The sequence below is a fragment of the Oryzias latipes genome, chromosome 11 (assembly GCF_002234675.1).
Source record: "Oryzias latipes chromosome 11, ASM223467v1".
NCBI lineage: Eukaryota > Metazoa > Chordata > Actinopteri > Beloniformes > Adrianichthyidae > Oryzias > Oryzias latipes.
The window spans coordinates 6,797,601-6,818,692 of NC_019869.2; the positions used below are offsets into that span (position 1 = coordinate 6,797,601).

The following is a 21,092-nucleotide window of genomic DNA, read 5'->3' on the forward strand; positions in this document are numbered from 1 at the left end:
TAGCTAAACTGTCTGGGGCTTAAGCCCCTGGAAGGGTCTCCCATGGCAGGCAGGTCCTGGGTGACGAGTCAGACAGAGAGTGGTTCTGCAGTACCCAGTTACGTCACCCGAATTGGCCTCACCGGGGCCCCATGCAGTCACAAATGCAGCTCTCTGTCTGTCAACTCAGAGGTTTGTTAGCATTCTCCAGACATCAGTCTGCTGGTCCTCATGGAGGTTTACATTAACCAGAACAACCTGTTGACTTTGTCCGTTTTGATGTAATCTGGAAGCTGTTCCTTTGAGGAAGTATTTGGATGATATTCGACAGTTTTCACATTAATTAATTTTTTCAGTTGTCCTTAAAACCTTTATGCTAATCAACCACAATGAAGCAAATCAAAAGAACCGAAGAGGATAAATGTTTTTGTTTAAGTCTTTGTAAATTCAATAATAGAAGAAAGATTACTTCAAAAACGTAAAGATAAAAAAAAAAAAACGTTCAAAATAAGGTATAAAAAGCAATACAAAGAACAGTTATTTAAGTCTTTAGTTCAGGACTGGGAGCACTGGTCTCTCCTGAGTGTCTCCAAGACTGGACGGTGGGATCCTCTCTTGGCCTGACAGGTCACCTTCTCCCACTGGTCTGCAGAGAGCCTCAGGGTGCTGCTCCAGCTGTAGAGGCCGTCCTTCTGCAGCACCCCGGGGCTCCTGCTCTCCTCCCAGCTGCTGCTGCCGACTACCTCCCAGGACAGAGTCCAGTCTGAGGGGAAGCCCTTGTTGGCCACACACATGAGTGTGGCCTTCCCCTGCTGCAGCTCATTCATGGAGGGGGACAGCACTGTCAGCAAGGGCGACGCATCACCTAGGAGACACCAATCAGCTTAGAGGACAGGAACCACACAGCTGTCAATCAAAAAGCTCTCATTGGATGCAGTGGTTTCAGTTTGAAGAAGGTTTCTGTTCAGGTGTTTTTCTGCTCCATCAGTCATTGATTCACACATTGTTTCACTTCCTTGAAGAAATCTCTCATGCAGATCAGCAACGAGACAAACTTCAGTTTCTACTGAAAAATGTCAAACTGGGTTAGAAAAAGAGCAGATGCATCTTCATGTAGAAAACAAGTTTGGACTGAATGTCTTTAAAAAGCTTCATCATACATTAAAGAGATGTAGAAATAAGGACAAAAACACAACAATCATGTCAGTTTTTTGTGTCTTGGTGAAATTCCTTAAAACAAAATAAAAAATAGATATTTTGAAGTAAAATAAACTTTAAAATCTATTTTGAAAGATAAACTAACTAACTAATTGATGCTCACTGTGTCCACATAATACCTAATTTATGCTTTAACACAACACAATGTTTATAAAAGAGACATAAACAATAGTAGGATGTTGATTAAAAAATAAACCTTTTCTTTCATTTCTGTTAAATTTGATTTGACACAACTAAATATTCAGGTAATATTTAAAAATTCACAAACTTCTAGTCTGGTTTCTCCATTAAAGTCCATCACAGTGATACAAACTGACTGTAATCTCGTACAAAAATCTCTGACTTTACAGATGCGCTCTCTGACTGTCAATCTAAACTAAATGTTCTAAATTTGTTTTTTTTCTGCTAAAAGACATATTTTATTTCATAATTAAGGGAAGGCATTTTTATGGTTGGTTTCACACAGATTAAGTTTGTTTTAAAAGAAAAAAAAGAAAGATTATGTCATGTGGGGGAGGCTCGAGAGCCGGTAGGACCCAGACGCAGGGGCGGGAGGCAAACGGGTTCAGTGCTAGAGGGTTTAATTATAACAAATGGCGCTGCAGAGCAGGATGACAACAACAAAACAAAAACTCACTGTGGCGTGGCGAGGCATGAAACATGAGTGTGGCAAAAACATGGAGACATGAACACCATGACAAAAGGTAATGGACCAGCACAGGAGGAAGGCAAAGACAAGACTTAAATACAGACAGGGCAGACAAGACACAGGTGGACACGATCAGGGCTGATGGGGACCAAAGGAAGTAAAACTCAAGAAACAAGACAAGACAAGACCTTTCAAAATAAAACAGGAAACAGAACCAAACCATGACAGAACAAGACAGAAAGCAAAAACCAATACAAAAGAAACTCAAACCATGACAGATTAAAAAGGAAAAAACTACATAATACTTACAGATATTTTAAAATCTGATAGGAAAATAATGTAATAGATCAAAAAATACAAAAGCGACAAAGACTTTTACTTACTTCCAACATCCAGTCTGGTTCCTCCACCAAAAGTCCACCACAGTGATACAAACTGATTGAAGCGTCGTACAAAAGCCTCTGACTGTACAGAGATACACTCTCTGACTCTGAAACAAACAAACTCAACTGAAAAAATGGTAGAAAATCTAAAAATAAAACATCTTAGTTTTAGAAATTAAATTTTTCTTAGGTTATAATAAATAAATAAACTAGTAATTGTTTAATGATATTCTCACTGCAGTAACTAATGTAATCATTGCTCAGTTAAAGCTAAATGAAAGCACAACCACCAAAATGCTAAAAAAATGTTTAATGTCTCTTCTTAAAAATTAGAATGCATGCCACAATAAGTTTAACAGTTTTAAAATGTGGCTGCAGGTCATATAGATAGATCTACAACTTTACTGAAATCCATGTTTAAAACGTTGCTCTGCAAAATCATTTTTCTAGTGATAGCAGTACAGTTTGACTCCACAAATAATTCCCACCATGCATTGAAAAATTATCCACTCTTATGTCAGCAGAATTTCTGTCTTTAAATACAATAAACAGCTGTGTCAGTCATTTTAAGTAAAACTTCATTTGGAAATAAATCAACGTTAAGAATTTATGACAAAAATGTTTCAACATGTCTTAAAATGTGGTTTCTATTGTCGTGCTGATTTTTGTCAGCTGTCATGTTTCATCTACACATGAAGATAAAGGAAATAAGTAGCTGTTATGTGTTTCCTTTGCACGCTATGTTTCTAATTGAGTGGTAATTTTTAAAATCACTCAGATCTGAATTTATACATTTAGACGCTTCAAGAAAAATGGAAACAAAATAAAAAAAACTTCAGAAATTGAATACAAAAACAATTATAAAAACACTTCAATGTCCTGATATCACATTGAACAGCTATGCGGTCATGATATTTAAATAAGGTAAATAGTGCCTCCATTATCATCTGAAACCAAGTATTCCTGCTAAGTATTTATTTGTTCAGAAAACATTACTTCCAGTTTTCTGATAATCTTGATGATGAGGAGGATCTATGGTCATTCTGGAGTCAATGGTAGCATTTCCATAGAGACACTTTGCATCAGCAGCTCCATGCTCCAGTGCTCTGGGAGACTTTATAGTCCTGAGAGTTGAAGACTGGATGACTGACAGCTGTCCTTCATCACAGCAGAAGACACAGAAATCCTCCTCCTCATCCTCATCCAAAACATGACTGTGATCTGCGTCCTCATCTGGACTCTCCTCTGCTGCTGCTTCACAGGTAAAGTCCAGAGAATCCAACTCCTCTCCTCTATGAACATCCATCCCTCTGAAATGAAGGCCACAAAAGCATGAAGCTGCTTTCTGTTTCTGTCTCTGTATCCTCAGAGTCCAGAGGACAGGTCACAGTGACTCAGCCTGGAGCAGTGAGCTCTGCTGTGGGGGGATCTGTCTCCATCTCATGTAGAACCAGTCACAGGGTGGATGATGGTACTGACCTATCCTGGTACCAACAGAAAGATGGAGAAACTCCTAAACTACTAATTTACTATGCTAGCACTCGAGCATCAGGAACTCCAAGTCGTTTTACAGGCAGTGGATCAAACTCTGATTTCACTCTGACCATCAGTGGAATTCAGGCTGAAGATGCAGCAGTTTATTACTGTTTGGGTGAATTCTACATCAACAGCAAATACTCGTTCACACAGTGAAAAACAGTCGTACAAAAACCTCCTTCAGTCAGAGAGAACAGAAACCTAACTGACACAGTTCAATGAAGACACAGAGAAGCACACACACACTTTTAAGATAATATTGACAGTACGCGTGCTTTCATTAAATTCTACACCATCTGAAAATTTCAGATCCTAAACTTACAAAGAATCTTAGAAATAATTTTTAAACAACAGAATCTTAAGACTTAAGATATTTAAGACTTACAATCTATAAACCACTGTTCATGAAAAATAAGCCTCCAGTGTTGAAGATGAAACATGTTTTATTTTTATACTTCACATATTTCTATTTGATCCCCAGAAAAATGTTCCTGTGATTTGGTTTACGTTCATTCATGTGGGCTCTATCTACCAATAGTTGATATGCTGGTTGTCATGGCGATTACCTGATCTGATTCTTCTCCACATGCAACTGTCTTTAAAGGCATTTTATTTATTTATTTATTTAATATGTCGGAATTTAATATATAGAATAATGTGGGTGGGGGGTGAAAGAGAATAAAAGGAAGAGAGGTGGAGAAAGTGGGGGATACAGGCACTGATTTGAAGAAGTTATTATTTTAAGCTGTAACAATTATACGAGATCTGCTGGAAAGACAAATATTACTTCCAAATGTGAAATTCTGACATGAAGATGAGCAGAAGATATCTGTCCATCAATACACTGTGGGTTAGGAGGAGGGATGAATCAGAAAGGGAGCAGTGTGGCAGTGTGCACGTGGGGGTGGAGATACATGCATGCTGCCGAAGTCAACCGTGTCTTCATAAGGGGAACCAGATCCTTCCCAGCCAGATAAGGAGAGTCGGGGAGAGATCCCCAAGCCAGGAGCACCCCCGGCGGCGGGACCCACTCAGCCCCCCCCTACAGGGGCTCCCCCGGTGCCAGGAGCCATAGGCGAACACCAAACACAGAGACGTGGGCCAAGGACGAAGCCAGGGCCCAGAGCCATGAGCCGCCCACCACACGACCGGTGCCCAGTCTCTGCAAGCCAGCCCCGGCACCCGACCCGAAGAACCCAGAGATCACCGCGCAACCACAGCTCCACTACTCTACCCTCTACAGCCCTCCTCACCTGCTATGTTCTCCGACCCCTCCTCCCATATCCCCCCAGTGCCCTCCCTACTCTGCGATGGGGAGGGAGAGCCCCAGAGGATCCCGATGAGCCGGCCCCCAGGTCTGTCCCACCCATGCACTCTTGCACACACACTCGCAATATTCTGGTTGCCACCCACCCCCTGTCGCCACGCGGTAACCTCCTCCAGCCGATCGACCCCACACCGCCACATGCCGACCACCACTACAGCCGACTGGATACCCACTTTAAAGGCATTAAAAAAAAATTAATCAATACTTATCTTGTTGTTCCGAGCCAAACATGAGCTCATCCATCCGTCCATCCATCCATCCATCTTCCTCTGCTTATCCAGGACCGGGTCGCAGGTGCAGCATTCTAAGCATAAATGCCCAGACTTCCCTCGCCCCGGCCACTTCCTCCAGCTCCTCTGGGGGGGACTCTAAGGCGTTCCCAGGCCAGCCTACAGACAGTCTCTCCAGCGTGTCTGGATCTTCCCCGGGGCCTCTGCCCAGTGGGACATGCCTGGAACACCTCCCCAGGGAGGCGTCCAGGAGGCATCCAGACTAGATGCCCGAGCCACCTCAACTGGCTGCTTTCTCTCCCTACCCTATCTCTTAGGAAGCACCTAGCCACCCTACAGAGGAAGCTCATTTCAGCCACTTCTATTCTGGACCCTGTTCATTCGGTCATGATCCAGAGCTCATGACCATAGGTGAGTATTGGAACCTCCTCTGTGAACCGCCACGTTAACGTGGTGGAGGAGTTTGAGAGCTTGAGTAATCCCAGTAGCTAAGCTGTCTGGGGCTTAAGTCCCTGGTAGGGTCTCCCATGGCAGGCAGGTCCTGGGTGACGAGTCAGACAGAGAGATTCAGAAGACCCTCATGAGAAGCACAATGAAGGACACAGTTACGTCACCCGGATTGGCGTCACCGAGGCCCCATGCAGTCAAATGCATCTCTCTGTCTGTCAGCTCAGAGGTTTGCTAGCGTTCCTCTGTCCTCCAGACATCAGTCTGCTGGTCCTCATGAAGGTTCACTTTACCCAGAACAACCTGTTGACTTTGTCTGTTTTAGTGACATCTGGAAGCTGTTCCTTTGAGGAAGTATTTGGATGATATTAGATTTATTAGATAGTTTTCTCATCAATTGTTGTTAGTTTGCATTTTGAATTTGTCATTTGTCCTTCAAACATTTATGCCAATTAAACACATTGAAGCAAAACAACAGAAACTGAGGAAGAGGTTCAGTGTTTTTATTTAAGCCTTTATAAATGCAACGATGGAAGAAAAATGAGTTCAAAAACGTATAAAAGATGTCAAGAAACTTTTGAAAGAATTTATAAAAAGCAATGAAAAGAGCAGTTATGTAAGTCTTTCAGTTCAGGACTGGGAGCACTGGTCTCTCCTGAAAGTCTCTAAGACTGGATCCTTGGATCCTCTCTTGGCCTGACAGGTCACCTTCTCCCACTGGTCTGCAGAGAGCCTCAGGGTGCTGCTCCAGCTGTAGAGGCCGTCCTTCTGCAGCACCCCGGGGCTCCTGCTCTCTTCCCAGCTGCTGCTGCCGACCACCTCCCAGGACAGAGTCCAGTCTGAAGGGAAGCCCTTGTTGGCCACACACATGAGTGTGGCCTTCCCCTGCTGCAGCTCCTTCACGGAGGGGGACAGCACTGTCAGCAAGGGCGAGGCATCACCTAGGAGACACCAATCAGCTTAGAGGACAGGAACCACACTGCTGTCAATCAAAAAGCTCTCATTGGATGCAGTGGTTTCAGTTTGAAGAAGGTTTCTGTTCAGGTGTTTTTCTGCTCCATCAGTCATTGATTCACACATTGTTTCACTTCCTTGAAGAAATCTCTCATGCAGATCAGCAACAAGACAAACTTCAGTTTCTACTGAAAAATGTCAAACTGGGTTAGAAGAGCAGATGCATCTTTATGAAGAAAACAAGTTTGGACTGAATGTCTTTAAAAAGCTTCATCATACATTAAAGAGATGTACAAATTAGGAAAAAAACACAACAATCATGTCAGTTTTCAGTCAGAAAATCCTTGAAATAACAATTAAATATTCAGAAATTTTAGATGCCAAAAAATCAGTCCAGAATGAACATTTTTCAGTAAAAACTGCCTTTTCATACACTATGACCACATAAACATGCAATTCTTTTTAAAAAACAGACTGTTAATAGTAAATTCTGTAACAAAAAATACAACTTGTTTAAGTTTAAATATTTTAACTAAACAAGAGTTTAGTTCCAATCAATAAAAACTAAAACTTAACCTAAATGTTTCTTCAGGTAATATTCAAACATTTATTCCAGTCTGGTTCTTCCACCACAAGTTCACCACTGTGATACAAACTGACTAATGTGTTTTACAGAAACCTCTGACTGTACAGAGGCTTTCTCTCCAGCTTTTTTTAATTTGAATTAAATATTTCAAATTTCTTGATTCACATAGAAATGATGATTTATCTTATGTTAGGCAACACAATTTTGTATTTTCAAGTTTCACACAGACTAATTCTTTTTATAAAAAATGCATTTTACCAAAAATAATAGAATGCCCTTTTTCAAAGTATTTTAGTAACTCAGGATCAATTAAAGAAGGAAATCAAACAAGAAAACATAAAAAGCAACAAAAAGATCTACTTACTTCCAAACTCCAGTCTGGTTCCTCCACCAAAAGTCCACCACAGTGATACAAACTGATTGAAGCGTCGTACAAAAACCTCTGACTGTACAGAGACACGCTCTCTGACTCTGAAACAAACAAACTCAACTGAAAAATGGTAGAAAATTTAAAAATAACACATCTTAGTCTCAGAATAAAAACTAAATTGTAAGTCAGCTGTAAACAACTTTTAATCATATTTCTGCTTAAGAAACAGTTTTTAAAAATAACTAAATTATTATTACATGGCAGCAGCACCACCTGATCCCAAAACGCTGCTAAATTTTCTCTTACAATTTAAAAGAAGATCATTTGGACTGATTGAGCAAAATCCCACAATTCAATGAGTTACAGAGATGATGTAAGTAAAAAGTCAATGAATTCTGTCTTAAATACAATTAACCTTGGTATTATTTTTGTACTCTAAATTTCACGTTGAATTCTGGGAAATATTAAAAGCCCTTAAGTTTTACCTCATAGTTATATAGACACATCTACAACAAAAATGTCTGTGCACGTGTGGTTTTGTGAGTGATAGAATGTGTGTGTGTTGAATAATGTGAGTGTGCAGGAATCCTGATGACATGTGGAGAACTGCAGCTTCTGACTGATTCAGTGTGTTTGCATATGTGTGCTGCCTCTCTGCTTCCAGCAGTTAAAGCTCAGTGTTGATCAGTGGCCGTCCAGACCTTTCAGAGACACTGACTCGCCCGCAGCACAATGATGATGTCACTGACTCTGCTGCTCTTCACCCTGGAGCTCCTCGTTCAGGGTGAGACTGTCTTCTGGAAGCTTTGCTTCAAGCAGCAACCAGGTTCTCCACAATGATGTTCTGCTGTGATGGACAAACACTGAAACTAGCAGCACTGAGCTTCTTCTTCTGCATTTTTCTTTGAGCTGTTTTTGTCTCAATAATTCTTCTCTTTTTATTGTTTTCAGCTTCATCAGGACAACTGCTGACTCAGTCTGGAGCTCAGTCTGTAGTTCAAGGACAGACTGTCTCCATCAGATGTACAATCAGTCAAAGCACTAGCTACTGCTTTAACTGGTATCTTCAGAGACGGGCAGAAGCCCCTAAACTTCTTATTTATTGTACAAACTCTCGTCAGTCTGGAGTTTCTGATCGTTTCAGTGGATCAGGCTCTGGATTAGACTACACTCTGACCATCAGTGGAGTTCAGGCTGAAGATACTGGAGTTTATTACTGTCAGACTGGCTTCAGCATCAACAGTCAGTCTGTGTTCACACAGTGAAAAACTGTTGTACAAAAACCTCTTTCAGAAACTAAGAGAATGACACAGTTTACTGAAGACACAACACACACACACACACCTACACACACACAAACCCACACCCACATGTAATTTATTCAGTTTCTTATTTTATTTTTTACTGTGAACAGAGGTTGGGATGACTGATCCATTTAAATTCAATTTTCTAAATTCACTAAACTTTCAGTTTTACGTCTTACTTCAGGTCAGACTGTTTTCTTTTTCTTGTCAGGATTGAGAACATTTACTTAAACTTAAGGCTCAGCCGTGTCTCAGTGGTTCAGGCAGTTGAGCATGTCGGAGGATCGGCGGTTTGATCCCCACCAGTCAACTGTTGTTGTGTCCTTGTGTCCCTCCCTGCCTCCAGTGTTGATCCTCTGGTCAGGGTAGATTAAAAGTTAGAAAAATAAATAGAATAAAGTCAAAAGTTAAAAGTTAAAATTAGAAAACAAACTTACAAGGCATATAAAAATATAAGTATGAGTAAAATATGAACATGAATATTGCAGCGACCCAGTCTGTACAGAAGAATTATTGCACATAGAATTATTGCACATATTATTGTTTATTGCACTTAGTGATTCAGTCCGGTCTTCCTTTTCTGATGTCCTTTCCCAGAATTCTGATTGCTGTTGGGAAGAAGCTGCTGTGGAAGCGTGTGGTGTGTGTTTGGATGCTTTCAGGCCTGCGACGTCTGAGGTTGTGGCCTGAGTCCACACGCTTGATCAGTGTGTGAGCAGGGTGGTGTCTGTCTCTGATGATCTTAGAGACTCTCCTCCTGCAGCGCTGTTCGTAGATGGTGTCCATGGATGCGAGGTTGCAACCTATAATTTTGCCAGCTGTGTTGATGACCCTCTGCAGCATCTTTCTCTCTTTAATGGTGGTATTTCCGAACCAGGCTGTTAGTCCGCTGGTGAGGATGCTTTCCACAAGCCCCCTGTAGGCTTGGGTGAGGGTCCGACGCTTGAGACCAGCCTTCTTCAGCAGCCTGATGAAGTACAACCTCTGCTGGGCTTTCTTCACTGTGGCAACAGTATTTCTTTCCCAGCTGAGGCTGTCAAAAGGGCCATAGGCGTGAACCACCCCCTTTGTCAGTCTGCCCTAGGGCAGGTGTGGCTACATCATTAGCTTAACATCACCCAGTATGAAGGGGATGAATGAATAATGAACATACATTATAAGCGCATTGAGCGTCTGGAAAAACGCAGTTAAATCCAATCCATTATTATTATTATTAAACATCTCCACATCCATCAATGATTCCACTGACTTGCTGCGGCTCTAATTTCACTGTTTTCTTCTCACTTCTCTGATTGTTTCATCTGTAAGTTGATGTCATCAAAACAAAAACTGCTTCATAAAACTCTTGTAATTTGTCAGAAAGCTGCTCTCATCTTTGGTGTTAGTGGATCAAATATTGACCTGAGATTTAACGCAGCATGAAAATGTTTAAAAACTCCCATTGTTTCATCCATTTATTTGTATTCATTTCTATTTTATATCGTATGGAAAACTTAGTATACATTCTTGGAAATGCTGTTTTTTTGGCTCCACAGACCTTTTATCTTACACTACATCACATGATTTCAAATACAGAAACTATATTTCAGACTCAGAATCAGAAGTACTTTATTGACCACACACGTAGGAAATTTGTTTTTTTACAGTAGCATTGTAATATTAAAAGAAAATAGAATATAAAAAAGAACAAGTAATTGTAAAAAATAATAATTCTGTTTTTAAGACAATGTACATATTTTGATAAAAATCTTTTCATTTCATTTCAGAATCAAAATCAGAAGTACTTTATTGATCCCACACGTAGGAAATTTGTTTGTTACAGTAGCATTGTAATATTCAAGATAAATAGAATATAAAAAAGAACAAGTAATTGTAAAAAAACAACAACCCTGTTTTTAAGACAATGTACATATTTTAATAAAAATCTATTAATATTTTGTGAGAATGTTGGAGTTCATGTGGGGTAGGGGTTGTGAAGGGAGCTATGTTTGTGCAAGAGTTAGAAGATCTTTATACAATAAAAAACACACAATTATAAAATAATAGAATTCCTCTCATTTAGATTAAACATTATGTTCATGTTGCTTGAATAAGGCTCATTGCAACTCTATATTAATCCAATCATAAAATAAAACCAAATTAATGAATTTAACAAATCCATGCAAAACAACATTTTGTTAAGAGTATTACTTTCAGTGAATTGAGATTCATGATGATCCATGTTCCTGTTGGAGTCAGTGGTAGCATTTCCATAGAGACACTTTGCATCAGCAGCTCCATGCTCCAGTGCTTTGGGAGACTTTATAGTCCTGAGAGTTGAAGACTGGATGACTGACAGCTGTCCTTCATCACAGCAGAAGACACAGAAATCCTCCTCATCATCATCATCATCCAAAACATGACTGTGATCTGCGTCCTCATCTGGACTCTCCTCTGCTGCTGCTTCACAGGTAAAGTCCAGAGAATCCAACTCCTCTCCTCTATGAACATCCGTCCCTCTGAAATGAAGGCCACAAAAGCATGAAGCTGCTTTCTGTTTCTGTCTCTGTATCCTCAGAGTCCAGAGGACAGGTCACAGTGACTCAGCCTGGAGCAGTGAGCTCTGCTGTGGGAGGATCTGTCTCCATCTCATGTAGAACCAGTGAGGATGTTTATAGCAACCATTTCTCCTGGTATCAACAGAAAGATGGAGAAGCCCCGAAACGACTAATTTACTATATTAGCACTCGAGCATCAGGAACTCCAACTCGTTTTACAGGCAGTGGATCAAACTCAGATTTCACTCTGACCATCAGTGGAATTCAGGCTGAAGATGCAGCAGTTTATTACTGTCTGACTCTCATAACCCTCAACAGTCAGTATGTGTTCACACAGTGAAAAACAGTCGTACAATAACCTCCCTCACTCAAACTGAGCAGAAACTGAACTGATACAGTTCAATAAAGACACACCACGCGCACACACACACACATACATTCTCTGTTGAAATTATGTTGATCAAAATGGCAAACAAAAGGTTAGTGGTGGTTTATAATTTATTGATAAAGCTCAATGGGACAGTTTAGTGTGGGGAGGAGAGGAATGATCCATGATTGAGACTGAGGATGAAGATGAGGACGAGGATGAAGATCAGGAGGAAGGCAGACATTCATGTTTTAGGAACCAGGAAAAGATCAACCAAAATCTGGCACTGAGTGGTAGATTGAGGGTTTATACTGTTGGAACTGTGATGAGGAAACTGGCTACAGGTGAGAGGTGGGACTATAGACGAGTCAGAAACTCCATGCAGATCATGCAAAGGGACAAACACAAAGGGAAAAGACACACAGACACACAAAAACATGAGAGTCCCCCCCCCCCCCCAGAATTACTGTTTAGATCACTCTTTGATTTCAAATACAGTAAAATTAACAACAAAAAAGCTACATTTTTGTATATAAAACAGAAATCCGGAAAAAAATAATAAACATTTTTTGAACGTGTTTCCTCTCAAATCACCAGAAACTTGATTCAGTTGTTACCCCGGCGGATTTCATGGTTGTGTAGCTGTTAGAACTATTTCCTCACAGCTTTAAGGTGATCACAATTCAACAGCTTTGTGACCACAAAACGGAATAATGGTTTCAAAAAAAGTTGGATTGTCATCAAAATCTGTGGTCAAACAGTGTTTTTTTTCAGTTTTTAATTTTACAACTTAAATTCGTCTATGTATGTTTGTTTCATGGACAAGTGTGTCCAAGCTTTAGGTTTTCATTGCTAGTGTATTTATTGATAGGACTGAAAAATGACTGTCAGTGTAGAAACTCTGAACTCCTCATGAGATTAAAAACGTGCTTCTTCTTTGCTGTTTTACTACATTTGTTTATCTTTTGTTGTGTTACTAATGCTTGAATTTTTTATTTTTTTTATTGTACTTTAGTCATCACAAAATATTTCATGTGAGTATAAATAAGAACTTTCTTCTGTCATAGTATGACATGGAACCAAATCTGTTGAAAAAGTTTTTTTATTTGTACAAATAAATGAAACTGTAAAAGTCTAAAGTCAGAGTTTAAGAAAGAGAATAAAAGAAGAACTGCATAGAAAACAGATTTATAGTCAGAATGTTCCTGTTCAGGACTGGGAGCACTGGTCTCTCCTGAAAGTCTCTAAGACTGGATCCTTGGATCCTCTCTTGGCCTGACAGGTCACCTTCTCCCACTGGTCTGCAGAGAGCCTCAGGGTGCTGCTCCAGCTGTAGAGGCCGTCCTTCTGCAGCACCCCGGGGCTCCTGCTCTCCTCCCAGCTGCTGCTGCTGCTGCCGACCACCTCCCAGGACAGAGTCCAGTCTGAGGGGAAGCCCTTGTTGGCCACACACATGAGTGTGGCCTTCCCCTGCTGCAGCTCCTTCATGGAGGGGGACAGCACTGTCAGCAAGGGCGGCACATGACCCACTGCAGGGAAACAGAGAAAACATTTTAGAGCTGAGATGAAACTGCTGAGTGTTTCACTTCCCTCTCTAAGCTCAGTAACCATGGTAACAGACAGGCATCACTGATGAACCACAGAAACAGAAGTTTCCTAACTAACGTAAAAACTATTTAAAAAAAATAGCTTTTTTCAGTTGTGACACTTGTCTTATGTTTCAACTCTTCTTAGATGAACATTTTTATAGATCTTGCTTTTTTGTATTAAAGCATCTTTTTCCTAAGTCTGCACTGACAACTGCAAAGAAATCTAAAACAAAATTGTTTTGTTTTAGTTTTAAGCATTCTTTTATCAGTTATTTTACAAATTCATGCTCTGATGACCAAATTTAATGAATATTAAATAAACATTAAAATGAAACTATAATCTGTCCAAACTGATCTCTATCATTCATCAAAGTGCAGCTTTGTTCATTTTCAATCATTGTCACTAAAAGCTCATTAGAAGATTCTGACAGAAACTGACAACAAGGCTCAGCGTTGTCATGAAATTATTGAACAGAAACATAAAAAATGTTTTAAGTGTTCACATGTTAAGACATAAATTATCTATCAGAGAAAAAGAAGAAAGATGAGGAAGTTACAGATAATTGACTATTTTTCTCCGGTTCTTCTGACATTTTTACACAAATAAATTCTTAATTTACAGATGTTATGAGTGAACCAGAAACTTAAAATAAAAAATAAAAACACTTTTGAGATTTGAGATTTTGCGTCTCTACAAAAAAGTGTCATTGAAAAAAACGATTTTTTTTTTTTAAATACAAAAAACATCAACCTTAGATTATAAGAATTTCTTTCATAACATTTATCAGCTTGAAAGTTTTTATTATTATTGTTAAATTAAATCAAAGGTACTTACAGTCAACTACCAGTCTGGTTCCTCCACCAAAAGTCCACCACAGTGATACAAACTGATTGAAGCGTCGTACAAAAACCTCTGACTGTACAGAGACACACTCTCTGACTCTGAAACAAACAAACTCAACTGAAATGATGGCTGGAGATTTAAAAATAACATGTTTTATTTTTAGCAGTAGTTCAATTTTGTTTAATAAATGAGTTATAATTAAGATTAAAAAAACAACATTTGATCTTGGTTCAGATTTAGAAACTGTGACAATAATCAACCAAAGTATTATATCAGCACCACCACCTAATATCTACAAAATCTATTTCAAAATTAAAAATAAATAAAAATATTTGCTTTAATTTAAGAAAATTCCAACATTTACAGAGTAACAGTCTGGCAAAAATACAATGTAACAGTAGTTTTTCTTAGATTTTCAGAAATATTCTTAAATCGTCTTAAAGAAAAGAAACTGCTGTGTTACAATGATTAAGAAAACAAATTTTGAGTTAATTCTGCCTTTGTACATTTACATTCAAATCTTTAAAAAAAATGATATTTTTTTGTGATTTTCATTGTCCTGATGCTCTCTGAAAACCGTCATCTTTCTCTCCACAGTTTAAGGGATAAAATTGAAATCTTTGCACATCAGGTTTTATGTTTCATTTTAAGAAAAATTAAAACACTAAGTTTTGGTTATTACTCATTTAGACATGCGGCTGTGGTGCAGAGGTAGAGCGGTCAACCACTGATCTGAAGTTTGGTTCAAGCCTTTGTGACGCCTATGTGACGAAAAGAAATGAACCCCTCATTGCTTGTGTGTGTGAGTGAAAGTGTGTGAGTTTGTGAATGAGGCTGTGACTGTAAAGCACTGCGGGCAAGGTAGAGAGGTGTAATACAACTATACTCCTTTTTCAAATAAAAATTTGATTTGTGTCCAGGTGGTGTCCATTTAAGTCTGTGTTTATACATGTCTTTGAATATGAAAAGAACACACAATTATAGAAAAGATTATAAAAAATTTCGAAGTTCTCTCATGACATTAGGCAGCTTTTAGTTGAAATATGTTTTAAATATGTTTAAATAAGTTTAAATAAGTGATTCCATTGTCATCTGATAAAAAATGTATATATATATATATATATATATATATATATATATATATATATAGCTTGGAGCTGTACAACATCAACAGGACTCTAACAGCCTTCATAGGAAACTCAATGAAGCTGTGGAAAACCACCCTTGAAGCCAATGGGAAGCCACTTGCACAAGTGTCCATCAAATGTGGTATATACCAAGGTGATGCTCTGTCCCCACTGCTGTTCTGCATAGGTCTCAAACCCCTCAGTCAAATAATCAACAAGACTGGCTATGGATACCGACTCAGAAATGGGGCCAACATCAGTCACCTCCTCTACATGGATGACATCAAGCTATATGCTAAGAGCGAGCGTGACATTGACTCCCTGATCCACACCACCAGGATCTACAGCACTGACATTGGGATGTCATTCGGGCTCGAGAAATGCAGCCGGATGGTGACAAAGAGAGGCAAGGTAGTCCACACAGGAGGGGTCTCACTCCCAGAAGGAACAATAGCAGACATCTAGGACAGTTACAAGTACCTTGGAATTCGACAGGCAAATGGCAACCTGGAGCAGGCAACAAGGAAAGCTGCAACAGCTAAATATCTCAAACGAGTAAGGCAAGTCCTGAGAAGCCAGCTCAATGGCAAAAATAAGACCCGGGCAATTAACAGCTACGCACTGCCAGTTATCAGATACCCTGCAGGAATAATAAGATGGCCAAAGGAAGAGATACAGACCACGGATGTTAAAACACGAAAGCTCCTCACCATGCATGGAGGGTTCCATCCCAAATCCAGCACCCTGAGACTGTATGCTAGCCGCAAGGAAGGAGGCCGAGGACTAGTGAGCGTAGAAGCCACTATCCAGGATGAAACATCCAAGATCCATGAGTACATCAAGCTCAAGGCCCCAACTGACAGTGTGCTCAGTGAATGTCTCAGGCAATGGAGAGCAGAGGATACAGTGCTGGAGGACAGATCCTCATGGGAGGACAAACCCCTGCATGGGATGTACCACCGGACCATAACTGAAGTGGCTGATATCAAGAAGTCCTACCAATGGCTAGAAAGGGCTGGCCTACAGGACAGCACCGAAGCGCTCATCCTGGCAGCCCAGGAACAAGCCCTGAGCACCAGAGCTATAGAGGCTCAGATCTACCACACCAGACAAGACCCAAGGTGTAGGCTGTGCAAAGAGGCCCCTAAAACAATCCAGCACATAACTGCAGGATGTAAGATGCTGGCAGGGAAAGCATACATGGAGCGCCACAATCAAGTGGCTGGAATAATATACAGGAACATGTGTGCAGAATATGAACTGGAAACCCCAAGGTCAAAATGGGAAACACCTCCGAAGGTGGTAGAGAATGAGAGGGCAAAGATCCTGTGGGACTTCCAGATCCAGACTGATAGGATGGTAATGGCGAACCAACCAGACATTGTAGTGGTGGATAAAGAACAGAGGAAAGCCGTTGTGGTGGATGTGGCAGTGCCAAGCGATGGGAAAATCAGGAAGAAGGAACATGAGAAACTGGAGAAATACCAGGGACTCAGAGAAGAACTGGAGAAAGCATGGAAAGTGAAGGTGACAGTGGTGCCTGTGGTAATTGGAGCACTCGGGGCAGTAACCCCCAAGCTGGAGGAGTGGCTACAACAGATACCTGGAAAGACCTCAGACCTCTCAGTCCAGAAAAGCGCAGTGCTAGGAACAGCTAAGATACTGCGCAGGACCCTCAAGCTCCCAGGCCTCTGGTAGAGGACCCGAGCTTGGAGGAGAAACCACTCGCGGAGGGTGAGAGGGGCGTGTTATATATCTACTAGATGATATTTTGTTTTAAAACTACAACTTTCAATTTATTGATAATCATGATGATGAGGATGATCCATGTTCCTGTTGGAGTCAGTGAAAGAATTTAACAAATCCATGCAAAACAATATTTTGTTAAAAGTATTACTTTCAGTGAATCGAGATTCATGATGATCCATATTCCTGTTGGAGTCAGTGGTAGCATTTCCATAGAGACACTTTGCATCAGCAGCTCCATGCTCCAGTGCTTTGGGAGACTTTATAGTCCTGAGAGTTGAAGACTGGATGACTGACAGCTGTCCTTCATCACAGCAGAAGACACAGAAATCCTCCTCCTCATCATCATCATCCAAAACATGACTGTGATCTTCGTCCTCATCTGGACTCTCCTCTGCTGCTGCTTCACAGGTAAAGTCCAGAGAATCCAACTCCTCTCCTCTATGAACATCCGTCCCTCTGAAATGAAGGCCACAAAAGCATGAAGTTGCTTTCTGTTTCTGTCTCTGTATCCTCAGAGTCCAGAGGACAGGTCACAGTGACTCAGCCTGGAGCAGTGAGCTCTGCTGTGGGAGGATCTGTCTCCATCTCATGTAGAACCAGCCAGAATGTTAATGGCAACTATTTATCCTGGTACCAACAGAAAGATGGAGAAACTCCTAAACTACTAATATACCGTGCTAGCACTCGAGAATCAGGAACTCCAAGTCGTTTTACAGGCAGTGGATCAAACTCAGATTTCACTCTGACCATAAATGGAATTCAGGCTGAAGATGCAGCAGTTTATTACTGTATGGGTGAATTCTACATCAACAGCAAATACTCGTTCACACAGTGAAAAACAGTCGTACAAAAACATTTTTCAATCAGAGAGAACAGAAACTGAACGGATACAGTTCAATGAAGACACACACACACACTCACACACATACACCCCCCCCCCCCCCACACACACACACAAATAAACATGCTTCTCTTATTTTACGGTAACTTAATTTCTTTTTTTCAATTCATCAGAAATTCTGGTTTTATGATGTTTATTAACAGTCTTAATTTTACATTGTTCTGTGATTATCACTGTATATGAAGTCTGGGTCAGACTGACATCACCCAAAAGACATGAACCACACAGCTGTCAATCAACAATTTCACACTGGGGGCCACCTTGCCGAGGCCAACTGGGGCTTACCCTCCCTTTTGCAGAGTGGGGAGGGCATCGGGGGCAGATACGGGAGGAGGCTTTGAGGAAGGTGTTAGGTGAGGGGGCTGTAGAGGGTAATGTAGTGTGTGTGTGTGTGTGTGGGGGGGGGGGGGTGAAGCTTTGGTTGCATTGTGATCTTTGTTCTGCTTGGGTCAGGCGCCGGGGTTGGCCTGCACCGTCCTTGGCCCCCATTTCAGTGTCCGGGGCCATATGGTCTAAATGGCTGCCACCAGGTACAGCGGATCGCGCCTGTCCTGTGGCCTTAGGGCCCTGACGCCAGGGGTACTCCTGGTCGGGGGTCTACAGCCCCCTCTCTCCTGGTCTGACCGGTTGGACTAGGGAGGATCTGGTTCCCCCAAATAAACACGTGGTACATTTTTACAGTTTGCATGCATCTGCACCCCATTTGCTCCTGCACACTGGCTCACTGCTGCTGTATCCCTCGGTCCTCACCCACAATGTATTGATGAACGCAACAGGTATCTTCTCTTCATCTTAGTATTTCACTCTTGGATGTAATATTTGTCTTTCTTTCCAGCAGATCTAGCATAAATGTTATGAAGCTTAAAATCATAACCTACTCAATTTAGCAACTTGGCACTTGTATCCCCTCACTTTCTCCCCTATCCTTTTGTTTGCTTCTACCCCTCCTTTCACACTTTTCTTTTCTCTCTCTCTCCTCTGTGAAAAAAGAAAATACATATTTAAAACGTAAAATTTATTAAGTAAACAAAAAATAATAAAAAAACAAAAAGGGGTTTATAGAAATAAACATCCTATCCAAAGCTATCCGAACATACATAACCACTTATTCTTTTACCACTTTTAGGAAGCGATAAAAATTGGCAAACATGTTTATGAGAGTTTCTGTGCATAAAATTGTTCTAATGAAACAGATCAAACATGATAAGAAGAAATGTAAAAAAAATCTTTTTTTAATGATCAGTCAGTAAAAAGCACATTAATTCACATAAAAACACAGATTAACGGTACGCGAAATATTTACATGAATTTAATATAAGTCCTTCTATTTTTAATTTTGACATTTTATTTCTTATGTTGTTTCAAAGTAAACATTTAATTTAACAAATTTGCCATTCCACCTTAAAAAAAGTTATATTTTCTTAGGCCAGGGGTCGGCAACCCAAAATGTTGAAAGAGCCAAATTAGATGAAAAAAACAAATATGTCTGGAGCCGCAAAATATTAGAACCCCTATTTAAGCCTTATAATGAAGGCAACACATGCAATATGTATCTATATTAGCTATATTAGCCTATTATCAAAATGAATAAGTTGCTACAAACACATAATGAGCATTATTAACGATTAAATGTTTATTTGCCCTGCAGTGCATTCTGGGAGAACGACGCGTCACGTGACTGCCCTGTTGTGCAAGTTTAACTGCATTACAATATCAATGAATTATGTTTCATTGCTTTGATAAAATTAAAGAAATGTAATAAAGAAATCCGATTTTTGATGTCATTTTTATTTTGAGGATTCGAACAAAAACCAATAAAATGGAACATGCATGACTGGGAACTAAACAGAGTGCAATAAAACCCAGCCTGCTTTTATACAAAAAGAAAACGGCAGCCTTTAGAAAAAGTAAAACATATAAAATCAAATTAATAAAGTTAAGTTTTATTTCTGTGCAAATGGCAAGCAAGTCAGTGCAAGGGTAAAACGCAGCAGCATCCTCTTCTTGTTTTCGCTGTACATCTCTGGCAAAGACAGTCAGCTTGCGCTCGAATGACAAACAGCTTCAAGCATTTGCGGCGCCTGCAGACTTTCATTCAGCTCGTTTAGGTGGCCTGTCAGTCATATCCACCAAAAAGTGCAGCTTTTTCAGCCACTCAGTATCTTCCAGTTGCGGGTAGTTCAGGTCTTTGCTTTTCAGGGATGTTTTCACGTGTTATTATTCCAAACGACACAGCAAGTATAATTCTATTTTTTTCCGGACTAATTCACTTGTTCTGGGGCTCCCTTTTGTCTGATTGAATCTCATGGATATGGTTACTTTTTGCTTATTTTAATCTACTCCTCTGAGAAATCTGGGCATGTGTTAAATTACAATTGTTGAAACCTATTATATTTTATAAAGCTTTAATAGAGAGGGTTGGTGCAGTTTTGTGTGTCTCCTTTTTGTTTTGTTTGTTTTTTTTTTTGTTTTTTTCCAGCTCTTTTATTTAATTAAAAATAAGATTTTGCAAAAGTTCCTTTATTTCAACAGGTATTTGTGATTTGATGGACATTTCGTACAACGTCTGAATAAATTATATATATATGGATTAAAAAAAATTCAACTTTCAATCTATCGATAATCATGAAGATGAGGACGATCCATGTTTGGAGTCAGTGGTCGCATTTCCATAGAGACACTTTGCATCAGCAGCTCCATGCTCCAGTGCTCTGGGAGACTTTATAGTCCTGAGAGTTGAAGACTGGATGACTGACAGCTGTCCTTCATCACAGCAGAAGACACAGAAATCCTCCTCCTCATCATCCTCATCCAAAACATGACTGTGATCTGCGTCCTCATCTGGACTCTCCTCTGCTGCTGCTTCACAGGTAAAGTCCAGAGAATCCAACTCCTCTCCTCTATGAACATCCGTCCCTCTGAAATGAAGGCCACAAAAGCATGAAGCTGCTTTCTGTTTCTGTCTCTGTATCCTCAGAGTCCAGAGGACAGGTCA

The 21,092-nt window shown here is 40.3% G+C and overlaps 4 gene segments (V, D, J or C); 1 reads left to right on the top strand and 3 right to left on the bottom strand.

The window, feature by feature from the left end:
• Window positions 1–518: 518 nt before the first annotated feature.
• On the bottom strand, window positions 519–821 carry LOC111948164. The segment is given in 1 exon segment: window positions 519–821. A coding segment is annotated over 1 exon segment (273 nt).
• Window positions 822–3,439: 2,618 nt separating this feature from the next.
• Window positions 3,440–4,127, top strand: LOC111948162. The segment is given in 2 exon segments: window positions 3,440–3,491; window positions 3,599–4,127. Coding segments are annotated over 2 exon segments (375 nt in total).
• Window positions 4,128–6,251: 2,124 nt separating this feature from the next.
• Window positions 6,252–8,184, bottom strand: LOC101173397. The segment is given in 3 exon segments: window positions 6,252–6,710; window positions 7,674–7,780; window positions 8,165–8,184. Coding segments are annotated over 3 exon segments (423 nt in total).
• A 4,875-nt stretch (window positions 8,185–13,059) lies between these two features.
• LOC101174112 overlaps window positions 13,060–21,092 on the bottom strand; it is a 33,386-nt gene continuing 25,353 nt past the window's right edge. The window contains 1 exon segment of the C gene segment in view: window positions 13,060–13,416. Coding sequence covers window positions 13,097–13,416 — 320 coding nt within the window.